Consider the following 25,621-nt stretch of genomic DNA (forward strand, 5'->3'; position numbering starts at 1 on the left):
TCTGGTCTGTGACGATACCCTCTACCTTCCTCTTGTTTTTGTCCAGCAGTTCTCATCCCTATTTGTCCTTACCTAACCTTTTCCACTTTGTTCCTTTCTCTTGTGCTCATTTATCTTCCCAAGCTTTTTCAAGTGCAAACCTCAGGACTTTTGTCGTTGTTGGTTTCAGTGTTGACTCAAGGAGTTAGGAAGTTAAAATTCTACACATTTGGAAGATTAACCCTTCTCTGAAGTTATTTAAGAAGAAGAAAACCAATATGGTATTTAAAATATAAGAATTCAGGTAATTTCCACTGTGTCTCTGAAAAAATTGTAAAGATTTCTTTTGTCCCCAGGGGGAATACCATTGTGAAAGTACATGTCTCTTAAAAACATTGCTGTGTCTGATATGAACAGACTAAATAGTATCTCTAAATTCCAGTTTTAAAATGGACCTGGTGATAATGGCTGAAATTGGGTCATGTATTCAGAGAGATGTGTTAAACATTTGTTTATATTTGATAATGTTAAAATTTTGTTTTAAAAAATTGAATTGCTTTCCTTAAGAAATACTTGGTTGCTTAACTCTTGGGAACATGACAGCTTGTCCCTGGCTGTTCCAATCTCTGCAGTGATAATTATTTCTGATCACTAAATTGAATACTTTACTTAACCTATGGAAAATTAGAATTTTCTGTATTTTATCTTTTTATTCAATCTGCCAAAACCATTTAGGATATTGTTCATACAAATAGCCTTTGCTAGATAGAAGTTTTTTTTAAAGGAAGACTAGAGAGAAATGATAATTTTTTAAACTGAAGTAAGTGTACACCCCCAAATAAACTTCCACCTACATTTCATACCAGGTGCCTAGCGAAAACCAGAAATGGTGGATGCACTTTCACCTATTCGTAGATGTGTAAGAATATCTGAATGGCCTGGGAAGGGAACAGACAGCTTTTTTTCTCTTTAGTATTTCCATTCTACCAAAGTGGCTTGTGATCCAGAGAAGCTGTAGAATAAATGCTATTTCTAGCATTAATAAAAACCAAGAGATTTCTACTTTTACTACTTACACAAGGAAAAAGAGAGAGACAGAATAACACTGACAGAGTACTTAGTGTACACAGAGCACCAAAATAAAATTTTTACATTTTTGATCTTATTTCATATGCCCAGAATCCCTGGTAAGTCGGCGTTGTTTTCCTCTTCATGCCCTTGAGGGAAATAGAGGCTCTGATAGGTCAAGTAGTTTATCCCAAACTGTTTAGCCACCAAGTAATAGAATTACCACTTGCTTCTAGGCCTAACTCTAAATCTTTGCATATTTTGTTGTTTTGCTTTCAGTCTCTACAAACCTGCTTGTAAAAGTGAAGCATAGTACTGGTAGATAGGACTTCAGCTATGTCCTTAATCTCGGTGGTCCTTTGTACAAATGCTGCACAATGCTAGAATGTTCCAATTTCTTCCCAGAGCCTAACCCTTCTCTTCCTTGTCTAAAAACATAATCTGTAGACAACGCATTGCAACATTCTTTTCTGTGAACAGTGAGTGGTATATTAGATCACTTCCTGTAGCCACTTGTATGACTGGTCTCACAGAGATTTCTTTTAACAGCCTGTGTTTGTTGTGAACTCCTCATCTTAACCTTCTTTCCATTCAGTATGCCCCCTGATAAATGTGACTATGGTGAACATTAAGAATGTCGTGTTTGTTCTTGAGAATATTTATTTGCTTGCTCCTAAGATCTTTCTATTCCTTAGATCAGCAGGATAAACTTTACATTTGTTTTTAAAGTTATTGTGTGTGTTGAATGTGTGTGTGTGCGCGCTTAAATAAAAGCCAGGCAGGTATCATTTCCTAATGTTTTATCATAAAAACACTAAAATGTTTAGAATAATTGAAGAATTGTGTAATGAGCACCCATATACCAAACTCCCAGTTCTGTAATTTTTATTGCATTTACTTCCTTGTATAACTTCCTGTCTGTCCATCTGTCTATCCACAAGTCCACTGAATTCTTTAATGTGTTTCAAAATAAGGTACATATGTTAATGCATTTCACCTCTGAGTATTTAGAATTTGTTTATAGTTTTTTTGTTTTTTGTTTTGTTTGTTTGTTTTGGTACCAGGGATCGAACTCAGTACCTTGTGCTTGCGAAGCAGGCAGCGGAACCACTGAGCTAAATCCCTGGCCTTTTTGTAATATTTACATACAATGAAATACACTCTCTTGAGGATTCAAAGACTTTTTTTTTTTTTTCAAAGACTTTTGATAAATTATTTTTCACTCACCATTTTTGCCCAGACTTACACCAGGAGAGAGACTGTAAGCATTTCTTTGGAAAGTTTCCTTATGTCCCTTCCCAGCCAGTCTCCCTTCAAACCCTCCAAAAGTAACGAAGTTTTTTTCCCCACCAAAGATTAATTTCCTTGTTTGACAGCATCATATAAATGGGATCTAAATAATATCATTTCTCAACTAAACTTAGAAGTGGAATTTCTAGGCCATATGTAGGTATAAGTTTAGTCGTATAAGAAACATACCTTTTTCCAAACAGATTGTACCATTTTTTATAGGGCCTTGTGATATGAAAATTCTGGTTGTTTCATGTCCTTATCAACAGTTATAATTGTTTTAATTTTAGCATTTGTAGTGTCCACAGCTCAGTGAACCTCAGATTTCTTACCTATAAAATGAGAAAAAGAATACTTATTAAATCAACTAGTTGCAAGGGTTAAAAGAAGACTATACATCACTTACATAGAGCCCCATATGTGAAGAGTAACCAGCTCAAACTTATTTTTAATGCATATATTTTATAAATAGTAAGTTTCTAACAGCATTTAGATAACATCATTTTATCTATACCTTTTCATTAATTTTTAGCTATTTAATTTTATATTTCTAACCTGCCTAGTTTATTTTTTCTGAAATTAAGCAGACCGGTATCCTTCAGTCATTTAATGGCTCAGCTTCTGCCTCTCAAGATGGAGCTGTCCATTAAGACTGGTGTTTGTGAGCAGGCCCACCAAGGTCTTTGAATGACTTGGAGTAGAGGACCATTCTGTGCAAACATCCCTCTCTTAGACTCATAGGTACTTTCACTAGCCTGATGCCTTTTGCAGATTTTCAGAATTAGGCAAGCACAAAGGAAAAAGAGCCTTTGATAGAGATGATATTTTTGTCTATGTGTTCCATTCCCCCAAATGCAGGAGGAAAACCAATTATAAAAACTCAGGGGAGGAAGGATTTATGTGTCAGTGTCAGGAATAGACCAAATCTAGTTTTCCTAGACCCTTTCCTTGTATACATATACAACTCTCACCCATTTCAGTTCTCTTCTGACTACCTTCATAGGTCTTTTCTACTTTTATTTACCTTTGTTCTTACTACAGTCCCACCTACAAACTGCAGCTTAAAGGAGAAGAATAAAACCTTAAATTATGTTTTGGCCATCTGCTTTATAAGACTGGAAATATCACCTAGTTTTTACTAAGTGCAAATGAAATACCTTAAACTGATCTCATTTCCCTGGCACTGTTTTCTCCTGAAAGCACAGAGTAATATCCTAAATACCTAGAAGTCATTTGTTTATCAGACATTTTAAGATAAGTAACTCAGAAGAGGGGGACTTAGGCATGGAACATTTTATGTCAGAACCCATAACTTGTTTTCTAATATATAAATGGAAGACATCTTTCCTCAAATTTGATATGGGGGAGGCGAGAGAGAAATGGAGGAAGTAATAGTTTTTGTGTTCCTTACTTGGTAAATGTAATAACTTTATTTTTAATGGATTCAGGGACTGGAAAAGTTTTCTTTCCCAAAAAAACCCACAAAATTTATAAAATCTTTGCTTTTTTTCTATTCTCTGTCATCTATAATTTAAACAGACAGTGCCTCTCAACAGGCCTTTTATTAATTTATAACCTCTTTACATCTTAAGCTTATTAAATCTGTTTAAGTCTAGAAAGGCAAAATGAAGAAAGTGACTTAGCCATAGTCAACGTACCTAGCCTATAGAAAGACTATGATTATATTCTAGCTTTGACTCATGGCTGGGCCTCTGGCTATTTTCTGTTCTGCAGGGATGATGTAAAGACATAAAGTTGGGAAACTGTTTCTACAACATGGAAAAATTCTTGGCAAACAGTAGTTTAGTGCTGCCCTTAGATTCAGAGCCTTAGTATTTAATAATTGAACTTCTTTTTTTAAGTAACAGCCTCCAGTTCATAATAAGAATCGAGTATAGTAAAAATACTTGTGTAAAATATTATACCATATGACTCTTACTATCAGGAATGCAAAAACGAAGAAATTGTATCATTACCATGAAGATTTAATGGTTGCTTCTCAGTGAGGGTTAAAATCACACAGCAGGAAAATATTGTAGCACACACCAGGAGGAAAGGCTATGTTGAAGATACATTGTACATAGCTCTCTCCTTTTTAAAAATGTGTATTAATAGGCCACCAAAGTTTTTTTTTCTTCAAAGCAGTGTCTTTCTAAATGCCAAAGTGAAGAAGCAACCTATTCATGCTACTGTCTAAGTTATTTCCAAATAGGAAGAGCTAACTTGTAAGAAGAATACATGATAAATGGAGACTTTAAATTCAGAGTTTTTGTTTCCTTTGAACCCTTGCTTGTGTATTTTAGAATAGGCTTGTCACACATTTTGCTTGATACCCATTCTGTTTGTCCCTTAGTATACCCTCTAAGGGTAACTGCATTCATTTTCTAGGGATACTGTAAAAATTTACCACAAAGTGGATAGCTTAAAACAACAGATTTATTTCTGACATTTGTGGAAAGTTAGAGGTCCTAAAATCATTTTAGCAAGGTTGCTTTCTCTGAGAGAGAATCTGTTCCATGCCTCTGTGGTATTCCCTAATGCTTGTTGATGGTCCTCAATATTTCTTGTGTTGTCCAGTCTCTGTTTCTGCTTTCCCATAGTATCTCTCTCTACCCTGAACCTCTTCTTCTTACAAGGACATGACTGACTCCTGTTGGATCAAAGGCTCACCCTACTCCTCTGTGAGCTCATCTTAACTAATTACATCTGAAAAGATCTTGTTTTCCAAATAAGAATGTATGTTGAAAAAGACATATATTTGAGGAGAACTCTATAGAACAGTGATAAAGCTTAGATATTCTAGAAGTGTTCTCTAAAGTTGGTATTAAGGACCATTTATATTTTCATTTTTTGTGCAGAGCGGCTACAGGAATAGGAACTCCTCCCCCACCAGTACTGGGAATTGAACTCAGGACCTTGTGCTTGTGAGGAAGGCGCAGTGCCACTGATCTAAATCCACAGCCCCAATAGGAACCTTTTAAGATGACCTCATTGGCTCTTTTAACTTAAAAAGAACAATCAGAAATTTTATTTTAAAGTAATACCTACTCTAATTTAGAATTTGTGTGGTGGAACACTTGTGGGTTGTTTTGAGTTTTACTCAGTGAAGGGACTTTTGGGTTTTTAATGACAGCTGGGATAATGGAATAGGGCAGTTTGAGTAAATTAAACTGGATTCAAATCTTGATTCTGCTGCTTATTGACCATGTAATCATAAGAGTCCTTTAGACAACGTGGGCCTCAGTTTTCTGACCTTTTTCTGATCCCCTTGTATTTTCCATCTCAATCTTATCCCATGCATTTTAAAGAGCAATTAACCTAGGAAAGCAGATTCCATGGAATGCAAGAAAATTATATTGTAGCTGGTGAGATCCAGTCCCAAAGACATACAGGTGCTTTCAGAAAGTAATATGCCTGTGGTCAAAAGTGTTAAACCTTTTAAAATACTCTTTTGAGTATAGGGACTATTTCCTATTTTATAACTGAAGGATTCATTAGCCCTCAATTTTAAAATTTTTTCTCTAAGAACTATGTATTTTTATTTCTTCACTCTTAAAACACTGAGTCAACTAGCTGATTAGGAGTATATTGTGAAAAAGTCACAGTATGCCCTTCCATATTCTATGAAAGAGCAAAATAAAGATACTAAGTCAGTGCCTACATTCGTAGCTGAGAATGTGGTCCTGCATCTCTTAGATACCTTTTTTTTTGCGTCACAAAGCTCACCTTTCCCTTTGTCATCATATTCTGCATTTTGGTATCTTTTAACAAGTATAGACTGTCAGACTGAGGGGACCAAAATTCCTCTTAGACTCTAAAGATTGGCTAGGTAAAGACCATCCCACTTTATCAAAAACCATATCGCCATTACTGATTACTTCATATATATTTGGCTCCATAGTACTTAGCTGGTTTTCAGTGAAATGAGAAGCAATAGCTTTCCTCCATTTAGGTTATATTTGTGGCTGATTTCAAGTGGGATCATAAGCTATTCTGCACCCTTCAAAAGAACACAAATCAGTCAAGTCCTCGCTTTTGAAATATTAACTTCACCATTTTGCTGTAGCCATGGAGGCTGCTTTCTTTCTGTTAAAAGCCTTTGGAAAAAAATTAAACCTCATATGATACGATACTAGTTTTTGTACAGCAGAAACCCCAGAGACAAATGGTTTCCTTCATCTCAGTTGGTTGTGTTCACTGAAAGAATTGACCTAAGAATCTTTTCTGCTATCAGAAAGAAAAAAGTAATGTACTTCTAGTCTAATAGCTCCAATAAGACAACAATAGACAAGTGGTAGAGCTCTTCTTATCTTGTTGGAAAAATAGATTTAAAAAATGGAAAAGATTGCTGGAGATTTAGCTCAGTGGTGCTACCACCTGCCTCACAAGCACAAGGTCCCAAGTTTGATCCCCGGTAACAAAAAAAGGAAAAGAAAACTCTGCTTAGGGTCATTTATTGATCTTGCCCCTCTCAGACCACCTGTGAAACCATTGGCTTGGTCTGGAACAACTGAGACTATCTGCTTGGTCCTGCCAGTTTCAACTGCATATGCTTTATTTCCATTACAGCCCGAGGTCTGTGATGTCATGGGATCCAGTTCTTCTACAGATGACACAGCTTCCCTGGATCGACATTCTTCTCATGGCAGTGATGTGTCCCTCCCTCAGATTTCAAAGTTAAACAGGTCCAGAGATCAGCAAAGCCCTGATGGCTTCTACAGCCATGGGGTGGGAGCTGAGGGCCAAGAGAATGAGAGTGAGCCTGCTGGCTCTGGTGAAATTGAAGAGGAGGAGATGGACAGCATCACAGAAGTGCCTGCAAACTGCTCTATCCGGAGGAGCTCCATGCGCTCACTCTCCCCTTTCCGGAGGCACAGCTGGGGTCCTGGAAAGAATGCAGCCAGTGATGCAGAAATGAACCGGAGGTAAGATGGTAGTACATTTATTTAATGTCTCACTGTCTGCTTGATTTTGAGAAGTGTCTGATCTGTTGTTATATTGGTAAATGATTTTAGGAAACACCGTGGTATAGAAGATAGAGTATAAACTTTAGAATCAGGAAGATTCGTGTTCAGATGCCTGCTATATAACTTACAAGTAAATGACCTTCGGCAAGTCGCTTGACCATTCTGGACTAATTTTCTCATTTGTAAAATACTTGCTTTTCAGAATATTTATAATAAAGTGAAATGTAACTCTCATAGTGAACTTTTAGTAAATGGTAGTGTTTATAGTTACCAGATTTGTTAATGAAATTCATTAATTAGAAAATACTGGAGGAAATGGTTTCATGTCAGTTTTTAGTTTTTAATTAAGAAATATGAAGTCTTAACAGTTATTTAAGTTACTCAATGCTTGCTGAGAATTAGAGTCATCTGTTTCTCATGCAGAAAATTCCAATAAAATTAAATTATCTATATCTCATCCTTTAAATGAGCATAAGGCTAATGTCATATCAAAGTGGTTGGTATTTGCCCGTGTGTCATACAATCTTGGGGACTAACCCCATCTTAGTCCTTCACTTTGGCAGCAGTCTGTAGAGAATGAGTACTACAGTACGTACCAGCTTACAGCTACTCCAGAGTTACTGTCTTAAGTCAGATCCTGATGGGTTGTTTTTTTTTTAACACCTGATGTAAACAACTCAGATGGATCTACTTATTTTTTTAAATTCCTGTTTTCATAAGATTATGCCTGGCTATAAGTGCATGTCATGTAATCACATTCATTTATTTATTCAGCCAGTGTACATTGAGCAGTATTTTAGGTTCTGGAGACAGAGAGGTAAACAGAATAAAGTTCCTGCCTTCAGGGAGCTCACAGTAATACCTTCTACCCTTCTAGTTTGTTAATCTTTTCAGACTCCCTTTACAACACTTTGTCTCATACAATTTTTTTTTTTTTTTTTTTTTTTTTTTTTGTGAGACAGGATCTTGCTATGTAGTTCAGGCTGGCCTTGAACTCAATGTGTAGCCTAGGCAGGCCTTGGACTCGTGATCCTTGTGCCTCAGCCTCCCAAGTGCTGAGATTACAGGCATGCTCTACCACATCCAGCCTCTCACATAATTTTTTAACCCTCTCCATGAGTCATGTGGTATTATCCCCACATATGCAGTTGAGAAGACTGGTGCAGATAGTTTATATCATTTACCCAAGGTCAGTAGAATACAGGTTTTTGGTCTCTTAGACCAGTACTTTTTCTATAATTTCATATTTTTCTATGGTGGACTTGAGGTTGTAAGTCTGAAATAGAAGCAATGTTCTTAAGTTATTTTTATGTACTTTTTAAATCCTAAATTGTATAAAAATCAGTTTCTAAATGCTTTCCTTTGCAGTTTTATACTTGATGTGCTTTTTTAAAGCATTCACAACAATAGAAAATACAATGATATGGGGAATAATCCCTACACAGAATTATCTCTGTGAACCAAGGGAAACTTCATAATACATCCTTCTCTTAGACAATACCATCAAGGAAAGAGGACTTATCCATTTTTTTAATAACCCACTATGGGTCCATTTGTCATGACTATTTTCAGAGTTATATGTGATTGTTTGCATCATGCGGCTCAGATGAGGAAATTGAAGCTCAGATTAAATGATGCATCGTGTTTTTAAGACTGAACTGACACTAGAACCCTATTGCCGAAGTCATTTACATTTCTAGTCTGCATGTCATGGCATTGCCTGTTTGAATTTAGTTTTAAGGATTACCTATCACCTCTGTCTTAATACCCCTGGAGATAATGGAATGGGATTTAGGTTTTAATTATCATTTTAATAGTTAGACTAATTCTTATAGTACTACCTGTATATAGTATAACCTGAATTTCAAAGTCCTAAAAATCTCTTTTAAGGTTTTGAGTGACATTTCCCTAATCCTTTTACTTGTATAAAAATGTAGTAAACTTTATAACTTCTCATGTTATTAATCCTTGGAACAAGAAAGAAGCCAAGTAGCCTTTCACAGAAATTGTCAGGCCTTTTGGATATTTTTCTCATCCTGCATTCTTTCATTCCCTTACCTCCTGTGCTATATGTCTTTGACCATTACCTCTCTTCCCAGTGTGGTATCTGTATGTTTCATGCATTTGTATCCCATTTTGTTTTCACCCGCATCACTGACGTCTTGCACCATTCATTTTCAGTTCAATTCGAATTCTTGGGGATGTTGTCAGGAGGCCTCCCATTCATAGGAGAAGGTACAAAGTTCATTACCTTAATGGACTAACCATGCTGCCTCTGAGCATATACTAACAAGCATTCATTCTGCTTAATCCATGACTGGATATTTCATTCATGGGGGGGGGGGGGTTGCTAAAGATTGAACCCAGGCCTTGCACATGCGAGGCAAATACTCTACTGAGCTACACCCCCCACTGCCCTGGACAGTCTGTTTCTATTTCAGGCAAATAAAGTGTAGTATTTATTAATTGCTTATATTCTTTCCAGATAATTTGTTTTTCTATTCCTTTTAACTTCTTAAAAAATGTTAAATACGTTTTCTATCTTGCACTTACTGGTCTAGATGACTTTGATAACTTTTTCTGAGAACTCAAAGAATTTTCCATGTTGTACCTATCAAATTGAACCTGGAGAAAATCTCCCCTCCTCCAGAAAAGAAAAGCCAGAAAATACGTGTGTGCTCACACACAAGTGCTAAAATATTTTCAACACATTCTTTAATAATATGAGAACCAGGCATGGGAGGCTGAGGCAGGAGAATCACTGTGAGTTTGAGGCCAATCTGAGCTACATAGCAAGACCCTCTCTCAAAAAAAAAAAAAATGTTGAGAGACTTTCATTTCTTGGCCACTTGGCAGTTTCCATTCCATTGTTGACATAATCATTTCAAAAAGTATTTAAGAGGCATAGCTAACCTCTGTCTCCAAATTTCTTAAATATTATTTGTCAGGTAAAATTTTGAAGCTTATAAGTAAGTGATTTAGAATCTGAGAAGCTATTTCTAGTCAAAAACTGCTTAAATTTGCTTTGAATTTTTCAAATGCTGAGTTTGGGAGTTTTAGGTTGTTTTTTGTCTTACATTGTTCAGAAGTCCTTAGCCACCTTTCTTCTCTTGTTTGGAAAAAGTGTAAGAAATCCAAAAAGTATAGTTCTGTTACTGTTAGCTTCTTGAGTTAAGAGACATTTGTAAAGAAGTATTTTTATCAATTAGCTAAATCTGTTTGTTGGAAGCAGGCATATGGTGATCTTTCTATTTCATCTTATTCAAATTCCTTTAATTCCATCTTTTAGGCAAAACGTTGAACTTAAATTTAAACATTCTCGGTTGTATTGCTTTTCGAGGAACAAGTTGTTTTAAAAACCTTCAGTAGATGGTACCTAAAACCTTTGGAACTATAGTGGTTGGTTATCTATTAAAATTCTTTGATGTGAGCTTTGATGGCATATTCGTAGGTGCAGTGCAAATTCACATACAGATAGAACTGTCCTAAACAACTCCAGTTACAGTTTTGCCTTTAATGAGCCCCCCGCCATAAACACACTCACACTTTGTAGGAAAAACATGATGTATAATTCATAAGCTTGTAAAACTGAAAAATTCCAAATAGTATTGGGGGGGTGATGTTTAAAAATCTGAAACTTCCTAAGTCTCAAAGCCAAAGAATCATTCAATATTATCCCTGCCAATTAAGGAAATGAGAATACTCTCAAAAATACTCTTAATTGTGAAAGGAGTTTTCTACTATAAGGAGGGGTAGACATAACCCATGTGCAACGTCCTGTATCCTCAGGAAAGCTTTTCTGACCTCTTCCTGTCTCCTTGTTGCTCTTCATCTTAAATGTCTTCCCAGTTGTCCACATCATTATTTTAAAATCTGAGAATAAAGAGAATGTTGAAAACAATAGACATTTTTAAGGGTGACATGCATTATTACTGATTTGCCACCTTCTGCTTTTCATAACAAGTTGGATATTTACGTATAATGTACCTATTACTGATGATTTGAAGATTTAAAATTAAATTAGTAACTTCAAAGACTGGACTTCTGTGTCTGTCCTTGTAAAATGTATTTTGCTTCTGCTCATACAAGTAAATTGTAAGTTAGCCAGATATCCTTGCCAGACTAGAGATGTATTTCAGCTGTGTATTTTTGCTTTTGTACTTCTGAGTTTCAAACTGCTTTTTTTTTTTTTTTTTGGTACCGGGGATCGAACTCGGGTCCTTGCGCTTGCTCAGCAGGCAGTGAAACCACTGAGCTAAATCCCTGGCCCCAGACTGCTCATTCTTGATTTAAAATGTTTTATACTGTTCTAAGTTATTTTTAAAAGATAAAAATTGGCTTCTAGAAGAACTATAGAGGAAGCTACTGTATCTTCCCACTGTTTTCCTGTCTCCTTTCCTCTGCCTAGAACCCCAACTTGGCAAGCAGTTATTAGATGAATTCCAGAGAGGTGTTTTGGTATCTACAGGCTTTCTCATGAGTAGGGAGCTGAGTGGTTTTACTGTTATCCAGCATCTCTATTCTTATTCCCCTGTTGAAAATAAAAGCATATCACTTAGAACTTAAGGTCCAAATAGCAGCAATGTGACTTTTAAATGATGCCTTGTTAATCAAAAGGGCAGTAGGAGTATAGCTCAAAAAGAAAAGAGTCCTGACCTATTGAAAATAGTTTCCTTTACAGAGTATCTGATATTTTGAGTTGCTTGTTTTTCTTTTAAGCTGGTTATATTTATTTAGCCTCTCCAACTCCAGATTCTCTATCCCTGCTATGGTTAGATAATCAAGGAGGTAGATGATCAAATGGAGTTTTTTAAATCTTGTTGGAAAAATGGATACAAACTTAATAATTAAAAAACACATTTCCAGCTCAGTATTATAAAATTCTAGGAGGAAAAAAAAAATCCCTTAATTATCACTAAAATACAAGGGAATATGGTTATTGTTATATGTTTTATTTTTAGCAGAAGAGCCTAGTGAATAGCTTTTAAAGATGAGCATGGAGCTGCAAGGCCTATAATCCCAGCTAATTAAAAGGCTGAGGCAGGAGAAATACAAATTTGAGGCTAGCCCAGGGAATTTAGTGAGACTGTATCTCAAAATTTTAGAACTAGAAAGGGCTAGAGATGTAGCTCAGTGGTAGATTGCTTGCCTACGTGCTGGAGGCCCTGTATTCAATTTCTAGTAGTACTGCTAAGGGGAAAAAAGAAAAAAAAGAATGTGAATTTGACTATTATGCAAGATTCATGAATTGCCTGATATAATTGGATCGTTCATGAAAAAACAAGAAAACTAATGACTCAGTCAGCCTAGCTCGGAACGTTAATCCGGAGTACAGATACTGTGTAACTTCAGTGTAGGAGAAGGAAGAGGGGTGTTGTGAGATTGTCTTAGTAATGAGTGTTGATATGCCTTCCTGAGAAGGTCTGGAGAGGAAGCCATAAGCGAGTGGGCTTATTCCCCACGGATCACAAGAATAAACTCTTGAGTTTTAGGTTGGACTGGTTTTCCTGTGAAAAGCTCATGTTCTTTTTCAAAGCATGACTAGATGGATATCAGTACAACAGTGCGTTAGCATGTATTTTAATCTAGCCTTTTCTAAATTCTCAGTGTTGCATTTCTAAATTTTTTGACAAGTAAATCCATCTGTCTCTAACTGTGCTCTTTCTTTTTGAACCTAATAACCCTGTACCTGTTTTCACTTTTTCCTCCATTTGTTTCTGCCTTTGATGTCATCCCCAGTATGAGCTGGTGTCCCTCTGGTGTGCAATACTCTGCTGCCTTGAGTGCTGACTTTAATTACAGAAGGTATAGTATCATTACATGTCTGGCCACCAAATGGGGAATCATAAAATATGCCATGTGGCTTTGGCTTGGAGCTGGCTTCTGTATGGCTAGAATGTATATGGGCAGCCTGCTATGTCTGTGAGCAGTGTTCTGTTGCTTCTGTAATAGGCATCACTAAACCAGCTGAAGGGTTGTGCCCTGGTAACCCCGTGATGGACCTTAATACATCATGTTTTTTCACATGGATATAGATTTAGTGTTTCTTTACAGACTTGTCTCTTTGTCCTGGGCTGCCCAAATTCCCAGATCCTCAGGATAACAATGAGAATAGCAAGGCAGCTAATAAAATATACTGATTTTGTGTTTTATTTGTTTCCAAATCCACTACTGTCTTTAGATCCCATAATCAGACACCTCTTTGTTTCATATTCTTTTTTTTTTTTTGGTACTGGGGATCGAACTCAGGACCTTGCACTTGCCAGGCAGGCACGGTGCCACTGAGCTAAATCCACAGCCCCTGTTTCATATTTTTTTTTCAACTACCCAGCCAGATTTAAATACTAAAAACATTTTCAGGATTAAGTTTTGTGGTAAATGTAGAATCTGGTTCTCTCCAGCTTTTCAAATAATTCATAATACAGAACTAAATTTCTTCTTCACCTAGCACCTCTTCTTAGCCCTAGTATTGAAAATGAGTTTTACAGAGACATTTATTCTTAGTCATGATTTTTATTGTTATATTGAAAAGCAAACCTATTGTTTAATTTAACCAATAGAAAAAATACAGGCATATGGTTTTAGTCCATAATAAGTAATTATCAAGCAAAAAAAAAAAGTCAAATACAAGTGTTTCTAGTATGGCACGTATGAACTTGTCACAATTACAGTTACCTGTAGTGTTTTTCCAGAGTGGAAGTAACTAAGTACAGTAGCTTCAGTCTACCTTCAAAGACAGTTCCAGCTGGTTGTTAACTAAGGATGCTCCACTACAACTGTATTTTGAGATCTTGCATATTTTAAATTCCATGCTGCAGTTATAACAGATATAAATTATCCTAGTTACCAGCTCCAAAGTGAGAAATCTCTCTGTAGCTTCCTTCTAACAGAACATGCTTTTTGCTCTGCAAACCACAAAATCTTTATCCTAGGGATTCCCACCTAAAATTTTAAGCTCTGTTGAGTTTTTTTCTTTCACTCATACCAACACAAAAAATTAAAACTTCTAGACTCAGTAGCTTTTCAGCATTTGTTCTTTAAAGTGTTATATGTGCATGTCTGCACTAACAATTTTCAGGAAGCCTGTCAGTAGTTGTCTTGTCGAGTATGTATAAATGGTAATGACCATGAGTAACACAGACATTTTTGGGGTGGAACCAGACCTGTAGAATTCTAATGTAAAGCTGCAAACTCTACTTAATGGATACAGGGCAAATCACCCAGTTTGCCTTTTGAAAGTTACGACACTCATATTTTCTTAAAATTTGGCATTAGCGGAGTTAGATTCTGGTAAAAATTAATTAAATGAAAAGCATGCATACATGAAAGAAAATAAGGTAAATATGGTCTGTCCATATGGTATATTGACAAAAATCTGAGAAAGTTATCTTACCTGATTCATCATTTAGATAACAAGGTAAGAGAATCTGTGTGCATTATTTTTTCTCATCATTCTAAGACCTGGGCAGGAGGTGGTATTCATTTGTGCTGTGCCCCATTAGTTTTGCTAGGTGTCATAGAAATAACATATGAGCAAGGGAGATACAACTAAAGAGATTTGGAGTCCTCTTTCCATTGTGAGACTTACAAATACAGTGAATTTAACTCTTGTGCCCCATGTTCAGTTTCAGTTTGGAAGGCTTAACAGGAGCAGTTGGCATTGGAAATAAGCCGTCCTCATCTCTAGAAGTTACCTCTGCAAACTCCAAAGAGCTCAGACACCCTTTCAGTGGGGAGGAACAGGGTGACTCTTTGATGTCACTTTCAGAAGAGGATTTGGAGTCACACCAGAGAGAACATAGGATGTTTCATCAGCAGGTAAGGCTAAAATAGATATATATTGCTAATTTGGAAAAGAAATTATGTCCCAAAATATGAACACATTTTAAGAACATGAGGAAGGCATGACCTCTGTCAATATAAACCTAGTAGCCAAGATGACTTACCCATTAAATAATATATTCAGTCTATCAAAGCAAGTTTTTAGCAGTGAATATTAAAGAAAATCAGTAAGTTGCACAGATTTAAATATTCCATCAGAGCAAATTTTAGTGTCTTTTTTTGGTTGTTTATTTATTTATTTTGGCACTGGGGATCGAACTCGGGTCCTTGTGCTTGCGAGGCAGGCAGCAGAACCACTGAGCTAAATCCCTGGCCCGAGAGCAAATTGTAGAATTGGGAAAGTATCTAGGAGATAAAATTGAAATTTTCCTTCTTACCATCTCAGTACTAAAATGAATCTTGAAGTATATTACTCACCATTAAATTTCCCAATTTTCAAAAAAGTTGCCCAAGTTTCTTCATAGAAAAAATATTCTTTGGCTTAAATGTACTGTCCAGGAAGTGACCATTGATCCCTCTGCTTTCTGTCCCTGCCAGAATTCTCCTACATCTGTTAATGTCCTCTCCTGCCACTCTCTCAAAGGTCATAGCCCGCCTTGTCAGCCAAGTCAAGTGATGTTTTCTTAGTTCTCATTTTCTCAGGCCCCTCATTATCCCTGGGGGAGTTTTTGAGTTAAGATTGATTGTTTTTAGCATTCTACCCTTCCCCCAGTTCTTAGTCTTCCCCTTGGGCCGAGAGACTTATTTTTGTGAAAGGATTCTTCATAATTAATTAAATGAAACATGTCTAATTAAACAAACAAATAAAACACCTATGTTTGAATAGGAATTTTGGGTAGTGATCTAACAAAAGTAACAAAAATATTAAGAACCTATTTTTTTATTTGATAGCTGGGGGTTTTGTGTAGAAATTTAATTCTTTGTTGTATCCTATTACCTAGCAATGTTGTGACCACAAATTTGGCACCAAAAGATTATCTGAGTAATGAATGTGGCATTTATACTCTTACAAAGCCTGATGAATAAACAAAATGTTATAGGCCTAATGAAAATCGAATTTAGGTCTAAAAGGGCTTTCTCACTTTTTAAAAAATTTCTACTTGGCCTATTATACTACAAAAAGAAAAAGAATGTAGAGAATATACTTAATGAAGTAAGTGATTTAAATTTGTTAAGCCTAATGGTAACAGAAAGAAGGAAAAAACAGAGCCACTTATTTGGTGGTTACTTAATACAGCTTTGATTAAGGTAAACCTATGAAAATCTGAAAAATAAATTGCATTTCACGTGTATAGCATCTGTAGGAGATTATTTTCAAGGCCAGGTAAAGTATAAAAATTATGGGTTTGTGAACAAAATCATAGACATGGAGCCAGTGTGTACCTTCAGATTCATTTCAAGCTCTCTTATGTGTGAGAGCTTCAGGCCCATGTAAGTGACTTGGCTAATGCTACATAACTTGTAGCTGAACAGTATTAAACTCAGAATTCCTGACTGCTGGTCTCACTGCTTCTTCCCATATCTTTACAATAGACAAATTTTAATAAATAAGTGAGGTCATTTCAATTTTCTTTGCACTTTTTTTTTTATTATTTCTATATTTTATACATATTTATAGATATCTTTTGTGTGATATATTTCTTTTGTGTGATTTATTTTTCTGAGAATGATACTTGATACTTGTGAGACTGAATTTGACAGATGACTTTGTCTTTTAGTAAGTGATGCTTTTCTAAAATAGATTTCCTGATTCGGTTTTTTTAAAGTCAACATTTCTGGATAACTGTCAACACTTTAGTGCCTTGCTGTGCATAGTCCTCCTGATACTCTGCTAACTTGTGATTTTTCATCTTATAGGCAACCTCAGAATGGGTATTTGAGCAGTTTGTGTGTGTGTGATCTGCACAAGTTGTCTCTAGCCAACTTCCTGTTGAAAGTCTCTGCCTTTCACCGAGGTCATTTTTCAGACCTCAGAGTTGTATTTGAAACATAGCAACTGTTTGCCTCGGGTTCCATGGTTATGCATGGAACTCTAAATAATCAGAAGACTTTGGCCCACTTGAGTTAATGCTAATAATGGATTTTTGGTGCTTCCTTTTCAGTATATGTGAGCTAGAATGAGACAGATTTTATCCTACTAATAATGATAATTAACACTAGTTAACACTTAGAATGGGCTCTCTCAAAAGGAGTGAGAGCCCTTATCACCAAAAGTGTGACAACTGTCTTTCAGGGGTGTTTAGCAGGAACTTCTGCAGTTGGTTTTATTACATGACCTTGAAGCTCTTGGTAGTTTACTAAGGGCTTTACACTACCGCATTTCACTCATTTTACATCCTCATGGACAATCAGTCTAATCTTAGAAGAAGAGATGAAAAAGATTTAGGCTTTTTTCTCCCCAGATGTACAGCTGTTTTTTATGTGATCTGGAAACATTTTTTACTTTGATTTCCGTTTCCAGCTCTTTAAAATCAGAGCAATATTGCCTGGGATTTAGCTCAGTGGTGCTGCCACCTGCCTCACAAGCGCAAGGTCCCGAGTTCGATCCCTGGTACCAAAAAAAAAAAAAAAGAAAAGGGCCTGGGGGTTTAGCTCAGTGGTTTCTCCACCTGCTGCGCAAGTGCAAGGACCTAAGTTCAATCTCCGGTACCCCCCCCAATAAATAAATAAAATCAGAGCATATTACTAATATCCTACTTAACTATATCTCTAGAGAGGTTTAGATTTCAAAGAACAAGCACTATCGGTAGATTGGTATCTTCAGTGAAATTACTTTTATTGGATTGTATTATATCCTGCAGGTATTAACCCAGCACTTAGTAAACTTGAAATGTTGCTAAATGCTGTGAGGGATGTAAAACCATTGTAAAGGATGAGTACCAGATTATCCCTATTTGGGATGGAAAAACTAAGGCTTAGTAAAACAAAGTAACTTCTCTAAAGTTGAGCAGCTGTTAAGTGGCAGAGGCAGACTGGAATCCAAGTCTGTCTGACTGAGAAACATGATTTTCCACCTCCCTTTTAGTCTGCATTATTTTACTATGTTGTGTATTAGCATTCTGTGCTTATCAAGTATTAGAGCATGTACTGAAAACCTGTTCTTTTTTTTTTTTCTTTTCTTCAGACATGTCACAGATCCAAACAACAGGGATTTAATTACTGTACATCAGCCATTTCTTCTCCACTGACAAAATCCATCTCATTAATGACAATCAGCCATCCTGGATTAGACAGTGAGTATATTACTTTTTAGAAAATGAAGTATATCCTAACCACTTTGTTATCATTTTTCTTACTTTAATGCCTTATGACATTACCTTCCAAAAATTACCTATCTCTTCCTCTGAACAAATGATTAAGCACTAAAACAGAAAAAATAACAAGAGCCAGCTCTGGGATCATCTTTTGGTACACCAAAGACTCAATACATTAAGTTCATTATATTCTTGGGTATAAATGTGATACAAAGTTTTTAACTTTTTTATTTTGAAATAAATTCGGACTTGAGAAGTAGTTGCAAATCACCCTCATTGGAATAAATAGTGCAAAGAATTACCTATATTCCTTACCTGGATCCAATTGTTATCAGACTATTTTATTTTGCTCTAGCCTCTCTATCACTCCTTTTAAAGTTTTTTTTTTTCTGAAATGCTTATAGTACAGTAATCTAAATCAGGAAGTTAATATTAATAGAATTCTATTACCTAATATTTAGACCTTATTCAATTTAAAATTTTCTCATCTGTTTCTGGGTCTGAGATCCAGGCTAGGAATATAAGATGATTAAGTGATCATGTCTCTTTTTATTCTGGAATTCTTACTCAGTTGATGTTTGTCTTTCATGATCTCAGCAATAGAGTTAACTGGACTGAGCATTTAAAAAATGTCCAGTTCCTGAAGGACAAAGAAAGACTGGGGTTACATTTTTTATTTGAGCAGGTGCTAAGGGTTTTAGATCAGAAGGTGACTCATGGACTGTATTCAGCTTCAGATCAATTGGCTTTGAAGGGTATGTTGAGGTATTGCAGTATCCATACACACTTCGGATTTGTGAACCTAAGGATGCTCAAAAACATTTGAATTGAATAAATGTTTATCTTAGAAAAGCAACTTGTTAGCTGGGCCTGATGGCACACACCAGTAATTCCACCACTAGGGAGGTGAGGCAAGAAGATCTCAAATTCAAGAGCAGCCAGGACTACATAGCAAGACCTTATCTCAGAAAACCAACAAACAAAGCAAGTTGTTCCTTGAGAAACCCCATTTGGTTAATATTAAATTTAATGAATAATTACAGTATGATTTATCTGGATACAAATACTAAACTAAAGAAGGAGGAGTACATTATCCTCCCTCCCCCCAAAAATAAACCAGATTTTCTAGGAACTGAAGCAAGGGAGTAAACACAAACTACTCATGTGTTTCTTCAGTGTCTAGTGATACAGTTCCATTTAAGAGGTGGAGACAGAAGTAGCTGCCCCACTTCAGTGGGATTTTCTGTTTCACATCATGGCTTACTAGAGATCTAATCTTTCTAATTTTTCACAGTGGCATTCAGACATACAGATGGTTCTGTTAAATTTGTCTTTATTTCCATATGATAACATATAAAATATAAATGTGTGCCTGATGGTGACATATTCTTAGAGATACAGATACAACTACACAGAATTGTGATAGACCAAAAAAAAAAACGAATTGTGACAGATGCAGCTTTTCCTTTTTTGTTTGGTTTTGGTTTTGGTTTGATTTAGCTTTGAGTTAGAGGTTCTGCTCATGAAGAAAGAAAATTATAACTAAGCAGTAGAGATGGATTTGATGAACCAGACCGCTGGACCTTAGTAGTCAAAGAAAAACAAGAAAGCAGTTAGTGTGAGCTGTCTCAGTTCTGTGTGCCCTGCTGCCATGACCAGCAAACATTGTGGCACAGTGGAGCATCTACTCCTATAGCAACAGATAATCAATGCCAACAAAACGTATTCCACCAAGAGATCTTTTCCTATATTATGTGACATACTCTCTTTCCTCATGGATGAAATACTTCATTATTTTTCCTCCAGAAAACAAGATGTTTTTTGACTGTGTTTTCAGTTATCTAAACACTGTAAATAATGTGTCTAACTCTCAGAAAATACTATCCTAAAGGTTCTGACAGATGGAGCTTTTCTTCCTGTTGCTGGAAATTTCTGCTCAGCTCTCAAGACTTGAAATCAGTAGTAGACTGCCTGCTGTCAAGAGTAGAGTTTTAAGCAAGAGCATAATCCCTTCATCAGTGTGTAATGTCCTCATTCTGATTTATAGTGTACAATTCATGCAAGTTTGAACAATCGCTAGTCCCACTTCACTGAATTGACGTATATTACCTTTAGAAGGTAAATCAGCTTTTTTGTTGTTGTTGTTACTGGGGATCGAACTCAGAACCTTGCACTTGTGAGGCAGTCACGGTGCCACTGAGCAAAATCTCCAGCCCAAATCAGCATTTTTTGATTTTTTTTTTTTTTTTTTTTTTGGTACTGGGGTTCGAACTTGGATCCTTCCCCTTGCAAGGCAGGTGGCGGAACCACTGAGCTGAATCCCCGGCCCCTAACAGGTATTGAATTTTTTTTTTTTTTCAAATCAGCATTTTTTGATGTCACTGTTTCTTCTTAATCCTTCCCATACACAGCTTTTGAATTTCTCAACTATATTTATTGCTTTTTAGAAACATGGTGAATCTTTTTGGAAAATGTTAAAATTCTGACTATTAAAGGGAAGATTAATACTTGTGTTAAAATTTGTGTGGTTATTCCTAAAGCATCAGGATAACTGGCTATTTCATAATATGCCACCGAGATCTCCAATTCCAAATCACTTAGACTCTACATGATTCATCTTTCGTCATAGTTCTCCTTGCTAAACAATGTCATCATTTAAAATCTAGAATTAACTTTTAAAGCCTAATGTGCTCACTAAATTTAAACTATTTTAACTGGTGTTTTATTGTAAGACACTTAGTGGCTGTGTAGCTTGAGCTTTGTTATAGAAATTCTTTGCCTCAATCACTTTGGCTGGGATAGTTATGTGATATTGATTAAATATGAATTTATTGAAATTCCTTAGCATAATTCATATTGTAAATAAGCATTTGTTACCTTTATGGAGTGCTGTAATTCACAGCGACCACAATAGTACCAAGGCCTATTTTTTTCTGACCAGAATTTAAGCAGTATTGCAGAAGCAAGAACTCTGTCCCTTGTTGTCTAGCAAGTGGCTATGTCTTATGAGCGTGCTTGTGTAAGAACAAAATGCTTTCTGAAGTCATACCTGACTGCTTCCCAGCATACCCTGTCTTCTCCTTCTAAGGAAATTACTTGCTTCTTCTTCTACAGTCTTTCACAGTTATTAACATTTGAGCAATTTTGAAAATGTATATCCACTGAGCTCTTGGCTGAAATATCTGGTTGGGTCATTTATGACATTAGAAAGAACTGACAAACTTTTTCGCATTATTTCTAAGCTGGGATCTTCAGTATTCACTGATGTAGAAGAAAATACTGAATAAAGTGGGTGACTACTGAGCACTTTGTGCGGTGGGAAGCAGCCAAGCTACAGCTTATTTAGGGAAAGAAAGCTGTGATAACTTGATAACTGTCTTACTGTGGGAACACAACGAACACATTTTGCTGGCTCATTTTTCAGGGAACTGGCTATCAGGAGACATGTCTGGAAGGACTGCCTTCTTAGAAGCAGTCCATCAGATGTGCTCATGGCATTTCTTCTTGCATCAGAGAGGAGTGCCTGAGGCCTGTGCTTCCCAACTTGCTGGGAAACTTGGATGGTTTCTTATAGAATATAAGCATAAACCTCATATCTGTATATGTAGAATAATCCATTTGTTACAGATAATTCCTTTCCACAATGGTGTATTTAAACTTCCCATTGCTTCCACCCAGAAGATGCTTCAAACAATGGAGAAACTGCTTGACTGTATCCCAGAATTCTTTTTTTTTACCCCCAGAACTCTTTAAATACATTAGTAGTGATAATGTTTAATGGAGAAATTTACCCACTAGATGTTTTGACCTAATGTATTGCTTAATTAGATTTTATTTTCCCCTTCATTTTACATAGCTCGTTATTACAAAGAAATAACAAATGGCACTTACCCTTGGACTCATTCTTACACCTTCACTCATGATATGTGAGTTTGCCAAGTTTCTTTTGGATGTTTTAATGGGAGCACTAGCTTATAGTTATACAGCTTGCATTAGACTAAAAGAGCAAAGTCCATCTTGAGAACTGAACTATAGCATTTATAGTATATGTAATTTACTGTAAATGAAAAGATAATCCATGGGATCAATGATCAGAGTGAGCCTCTGGAAAATTAATCATCGGTGCTAATGAGATCAGTTCATCTCTTTTCTGTGTTTCACCTCTCCTAACTATGGGCAGTGGGATGGAAATTTCTTGAAATACGTATCTTTTTGTAATGCAGTTCTTGTTGGAGAAAATATCGTTGACAGATGTGTCAGAACAACAGTTTAGTCAGAAAAATAGACTTTTATTTATACTCTGATTAAATTGTAAGACTATATACATACATACTTGGCATACAGTAGATAATATATATGTACTTAGTGTGGGGCCTAAATATGTGTATGTATATGAGAATATACTTTGAGTATAAAATTGAGTCGCTGTTATCATAGATTCCTTATATGGTGGAGTTTTTTTTTTTAATATGTCAGGGATACTTCATAGATGTTCATACAGATAAGATTTTCCTTATGATCCATGATTTCCTAACACAAGAAGGGAATGCTGTTAGAGTCTAGGTAATAAGGCAGATCATTTTCATTTCCACAGTTGGCTTCACATTTGGAAATACTTCAAAACACACATTATAGTGGTGCACAAGATTATCACTGCCCCAAAAGCCAAGGTACATATATTTTTATCAACTTGTCTAGTTGACAAACAGTCTGACATCACTTCACATTTATCTGTAGTGATGGCAAACCTATGGCACGTGTGCCGCAGTGGACTGTTATCATTGAAAGCTCTAAAAGGTTTGCCATCACTGATCTAGGATATAGAGTGACTCTCATGTCAGTAGTCATAGAGCATGTTCAGTGCTTGCATTTAGGATGTTAAGACTCATGCCCTTAATGAATTCATTTTTATTTTATTTTATTGGCACATTTTAGGTATACAGTATAATGACATTCATCATTGGAAATTTGCACCTTTACATAATCTCTCTTGGCTCTTATTTTTCCCCGTTCCCCTATCCTCCCTTCAACCCCTCCATCCCTCCCTATTTACAAAGACTTTGTTTCCATTTTTTCATTTTCTCATCTTGATTCCATTCCCATCTTTCCTTTCCACTACTCCTCCCACTTCCCCTTCCCTTTGGCCGTTGTCTTCCTATTTCACATTATCTATTATACAGTCTTTATTTACACTTTCAGTTTCTCACATTAGAGAAACTATTCGGTATTTACACATGTGTCCTGTTTATTTTACTTAACGGTATCACCTCAATGTGCATCCATTTAGCTATAAATGTCTCTAGTTTCTCATTTTTTATGGCTGAGTAGTACTCCATTTTATTTAAAAGACCACATTTTCTTTATCCAGTCTCCAGTTGATGGACATTTGGGCTGCTTCCAAGTTTTAGCTATTACAAATTGTGCTGCTGTGAACATGGGTGCACATATATCACTGTGGTATGATTCTTTTAATTCTTTGGGGAAGATACCCAACAGGGGAATAGCTGGGTCAAATGGGACTTCCAGTCCTAGTTCTTTGAGGTATCTCCTTCTGATTTCCACAGCGGTTGCACCAGTCCCAGTCTATGCTCCCACCAGCAGTGGAGCAGGGTTCATCTTTCCCCACAGCCCCGCCAGCATTTGTTATTGGTTGATTTCGTGATAGCAGCCATTCTTTCTGGGGTGAGGTGGAATCTCAGCATTGTTTTCATTTGCATCTCTCCAGTGACCAGTGAACATTCTTTCATATGTTTATTTGCTATTTCTACTTCTTTGAGAAATGTCTGTTCATTTCAGATGCCCATTTGTGGATTGGGTCTTTAAATTTGGGAGGTCTGATTTGTTTAAGTTCTTTAGAGATTCAGGATAATCAGCCTTTGTTTGAGGAACAGCAGGTGAAGATTTTTTCCCACATTGTGGGTTGTCGCTTCACACTGCTGGTGGTTTCGCTTGCTGTGCAGAAGCTTTTTAATAAGAAGAGATCCCATTTGTTGATTGTTTGTGCTAGTTCACAGGCATCTGAGGTTTTGTTCATAAAATCTTCTCCCACACCAATGTCTTCAAGAGTTCTTTCTATCTAACCTTTGTTCCAGCCAGTTCATCATTTCTCTTTTAATATTTAGATCTTTAATCCATTTTGATTTTAGTTTGGTGCATGGTGAGAGACCTAGGTCTAGTTTTAATCTTTGGCAAGTTGAAACCCAATTTTTCCAGCACCATTTATTAAAGAGGCTATCCTTCCTCCAGTGAGGGTGTTTGGCTCCTTTATCGAAGATGAGATGGCTGAGTGTGTCTGGAGTTGTTTCTGCATCTTCTGATCTGTTCCGTGGGTCCTTAGGTCTATTTCTTTGCCAGTACCATGCAGTTTTTATCACAGTAGCTTTATAGTATAGTTTCAAGTTGAGGGTTGTAATACCCCCTGCTGTGTTTCTGTTACCTAGAATTGCTTTTGCTATTCTGGGTCTATTCTTGTTCCAAATGAATTTTTGGATTGTTTTCTCAAGGTGTGTGAAGTATGCTGCTGGGATTTCAATTGAGATTGGATTGAATCTATATAGCAATTTTGGAAATATGGCCATTTTCACTATATTAATCCTTCCTATCCAGGAGCATGGGATGTCTGTGCATTTTCTGATATCATCTTCAATCTCTCTTTTCAGAGTGCCATAGTTTTCAGAGATGAGGTCTTTGATTTCTTTTGTTAGGTTGATTCCTAGGTATTTCAGTTTTTTGAATGATAGTGTGAAAGGAATTGTTTGCCCTGTTTCTGTCTCAGTGAGTCTGTTGTTTGTGTAGAGGAAAGCTATTGATTTTTGTGTGTTGACCTTGTGTCCAGCTACTCTACTGAATTTGATTATTAACTCTAGAAGACTTTTGGTGGAGTTCTTGGGGTCTTCTATATAGAGTATCATGTCATCTACAAATAATGACAGTTGGACTTCATTTCCTGTCTTTATTCCTTTTATTTCTTTCTCTTGTCTAATTGCCGTGGCTAATGTTTCCAAAACTATATTGAACAAGAGTGGTGATAGTGGACATCCTTGTCTTCTTCCTGATTTTAGTGTGAAAGATTTCAGTTTTTGACCAGTCAGTATGATACTGGCTGTTGGTTTTTCATAGATGGCTTTTATCAATTTGAGGTAGAAGCCATCTATTCCAATTTTTTGTGAGGTTTTTATCATAAATGCATGTTGGATTTTGTCAAATTCTTTTTCTGCATCT

The 25,621-nt window shown here is 36.3% G+C and overlaps 1 protein-coding gene across 14 annotated transcripts in view; it reads left to right on the forward strand.

The window, feature by feature from the left end:
* Akap13 (A-kinase anchoring protein 13) overlaps nucleotides 1–25,621 on the forward strand; it is a 332,605-nt gene that overhangs the window by 242,179 nt on the left and 64,805 nt on the right. For 9 of the 14 annotated variants that reach the window (XM_087188505.1, XM_013075077.3, XM_021264786.2 and 6 more), the window contains 5 exons: nucleotides 6,907–7,262; nucleotides 9,486–9,539; nucleotides 13,044–13,109; nucleotides 14,930–15,122; nucleotides 18,271–18,379. In XM_087188505.1, coding sequence (XP_087044631.1) covers nucleotides 6,907–7,262; nucleotides 9,486–9,539; nucleotides 13,044–13,109; nucleotides 14,930–15,122; nucleotides 18,271–18,379 — 778 coding nt within the window. The remainder of the gene's footprint in view (nucleotides 1–6,906; nucleotides 7,263–9,485; nucleotides 9,540–13,043; nucleotides 13,110–14,929; nucleotides 15,123–18,270; nucleotides 18,380–25,621) is intronic. The other 5 variants (XM_087188503.1, XM_004852729.3, XM_004852730.3 and 2 more) reach the window with 3 other exon arrangements.

Source organism: Heterocephalus glaber, unplaced genomic scaffold (assembly GCF_053883595.1).
Source record: "Heterocephalus glaber isolate CG9 unplaced genomic scaffold, H.glaber_assembly_v1.0 deba00001531, whole genome shotgun sequence".
Classification (NCBI taxonomy): domain Eukaryota; kingdom Metazoa; phylum Chordata; class Mammalia; order Rodentia; family Bathyergidae; genus Heterocephalus; species Heterocephalus glaber.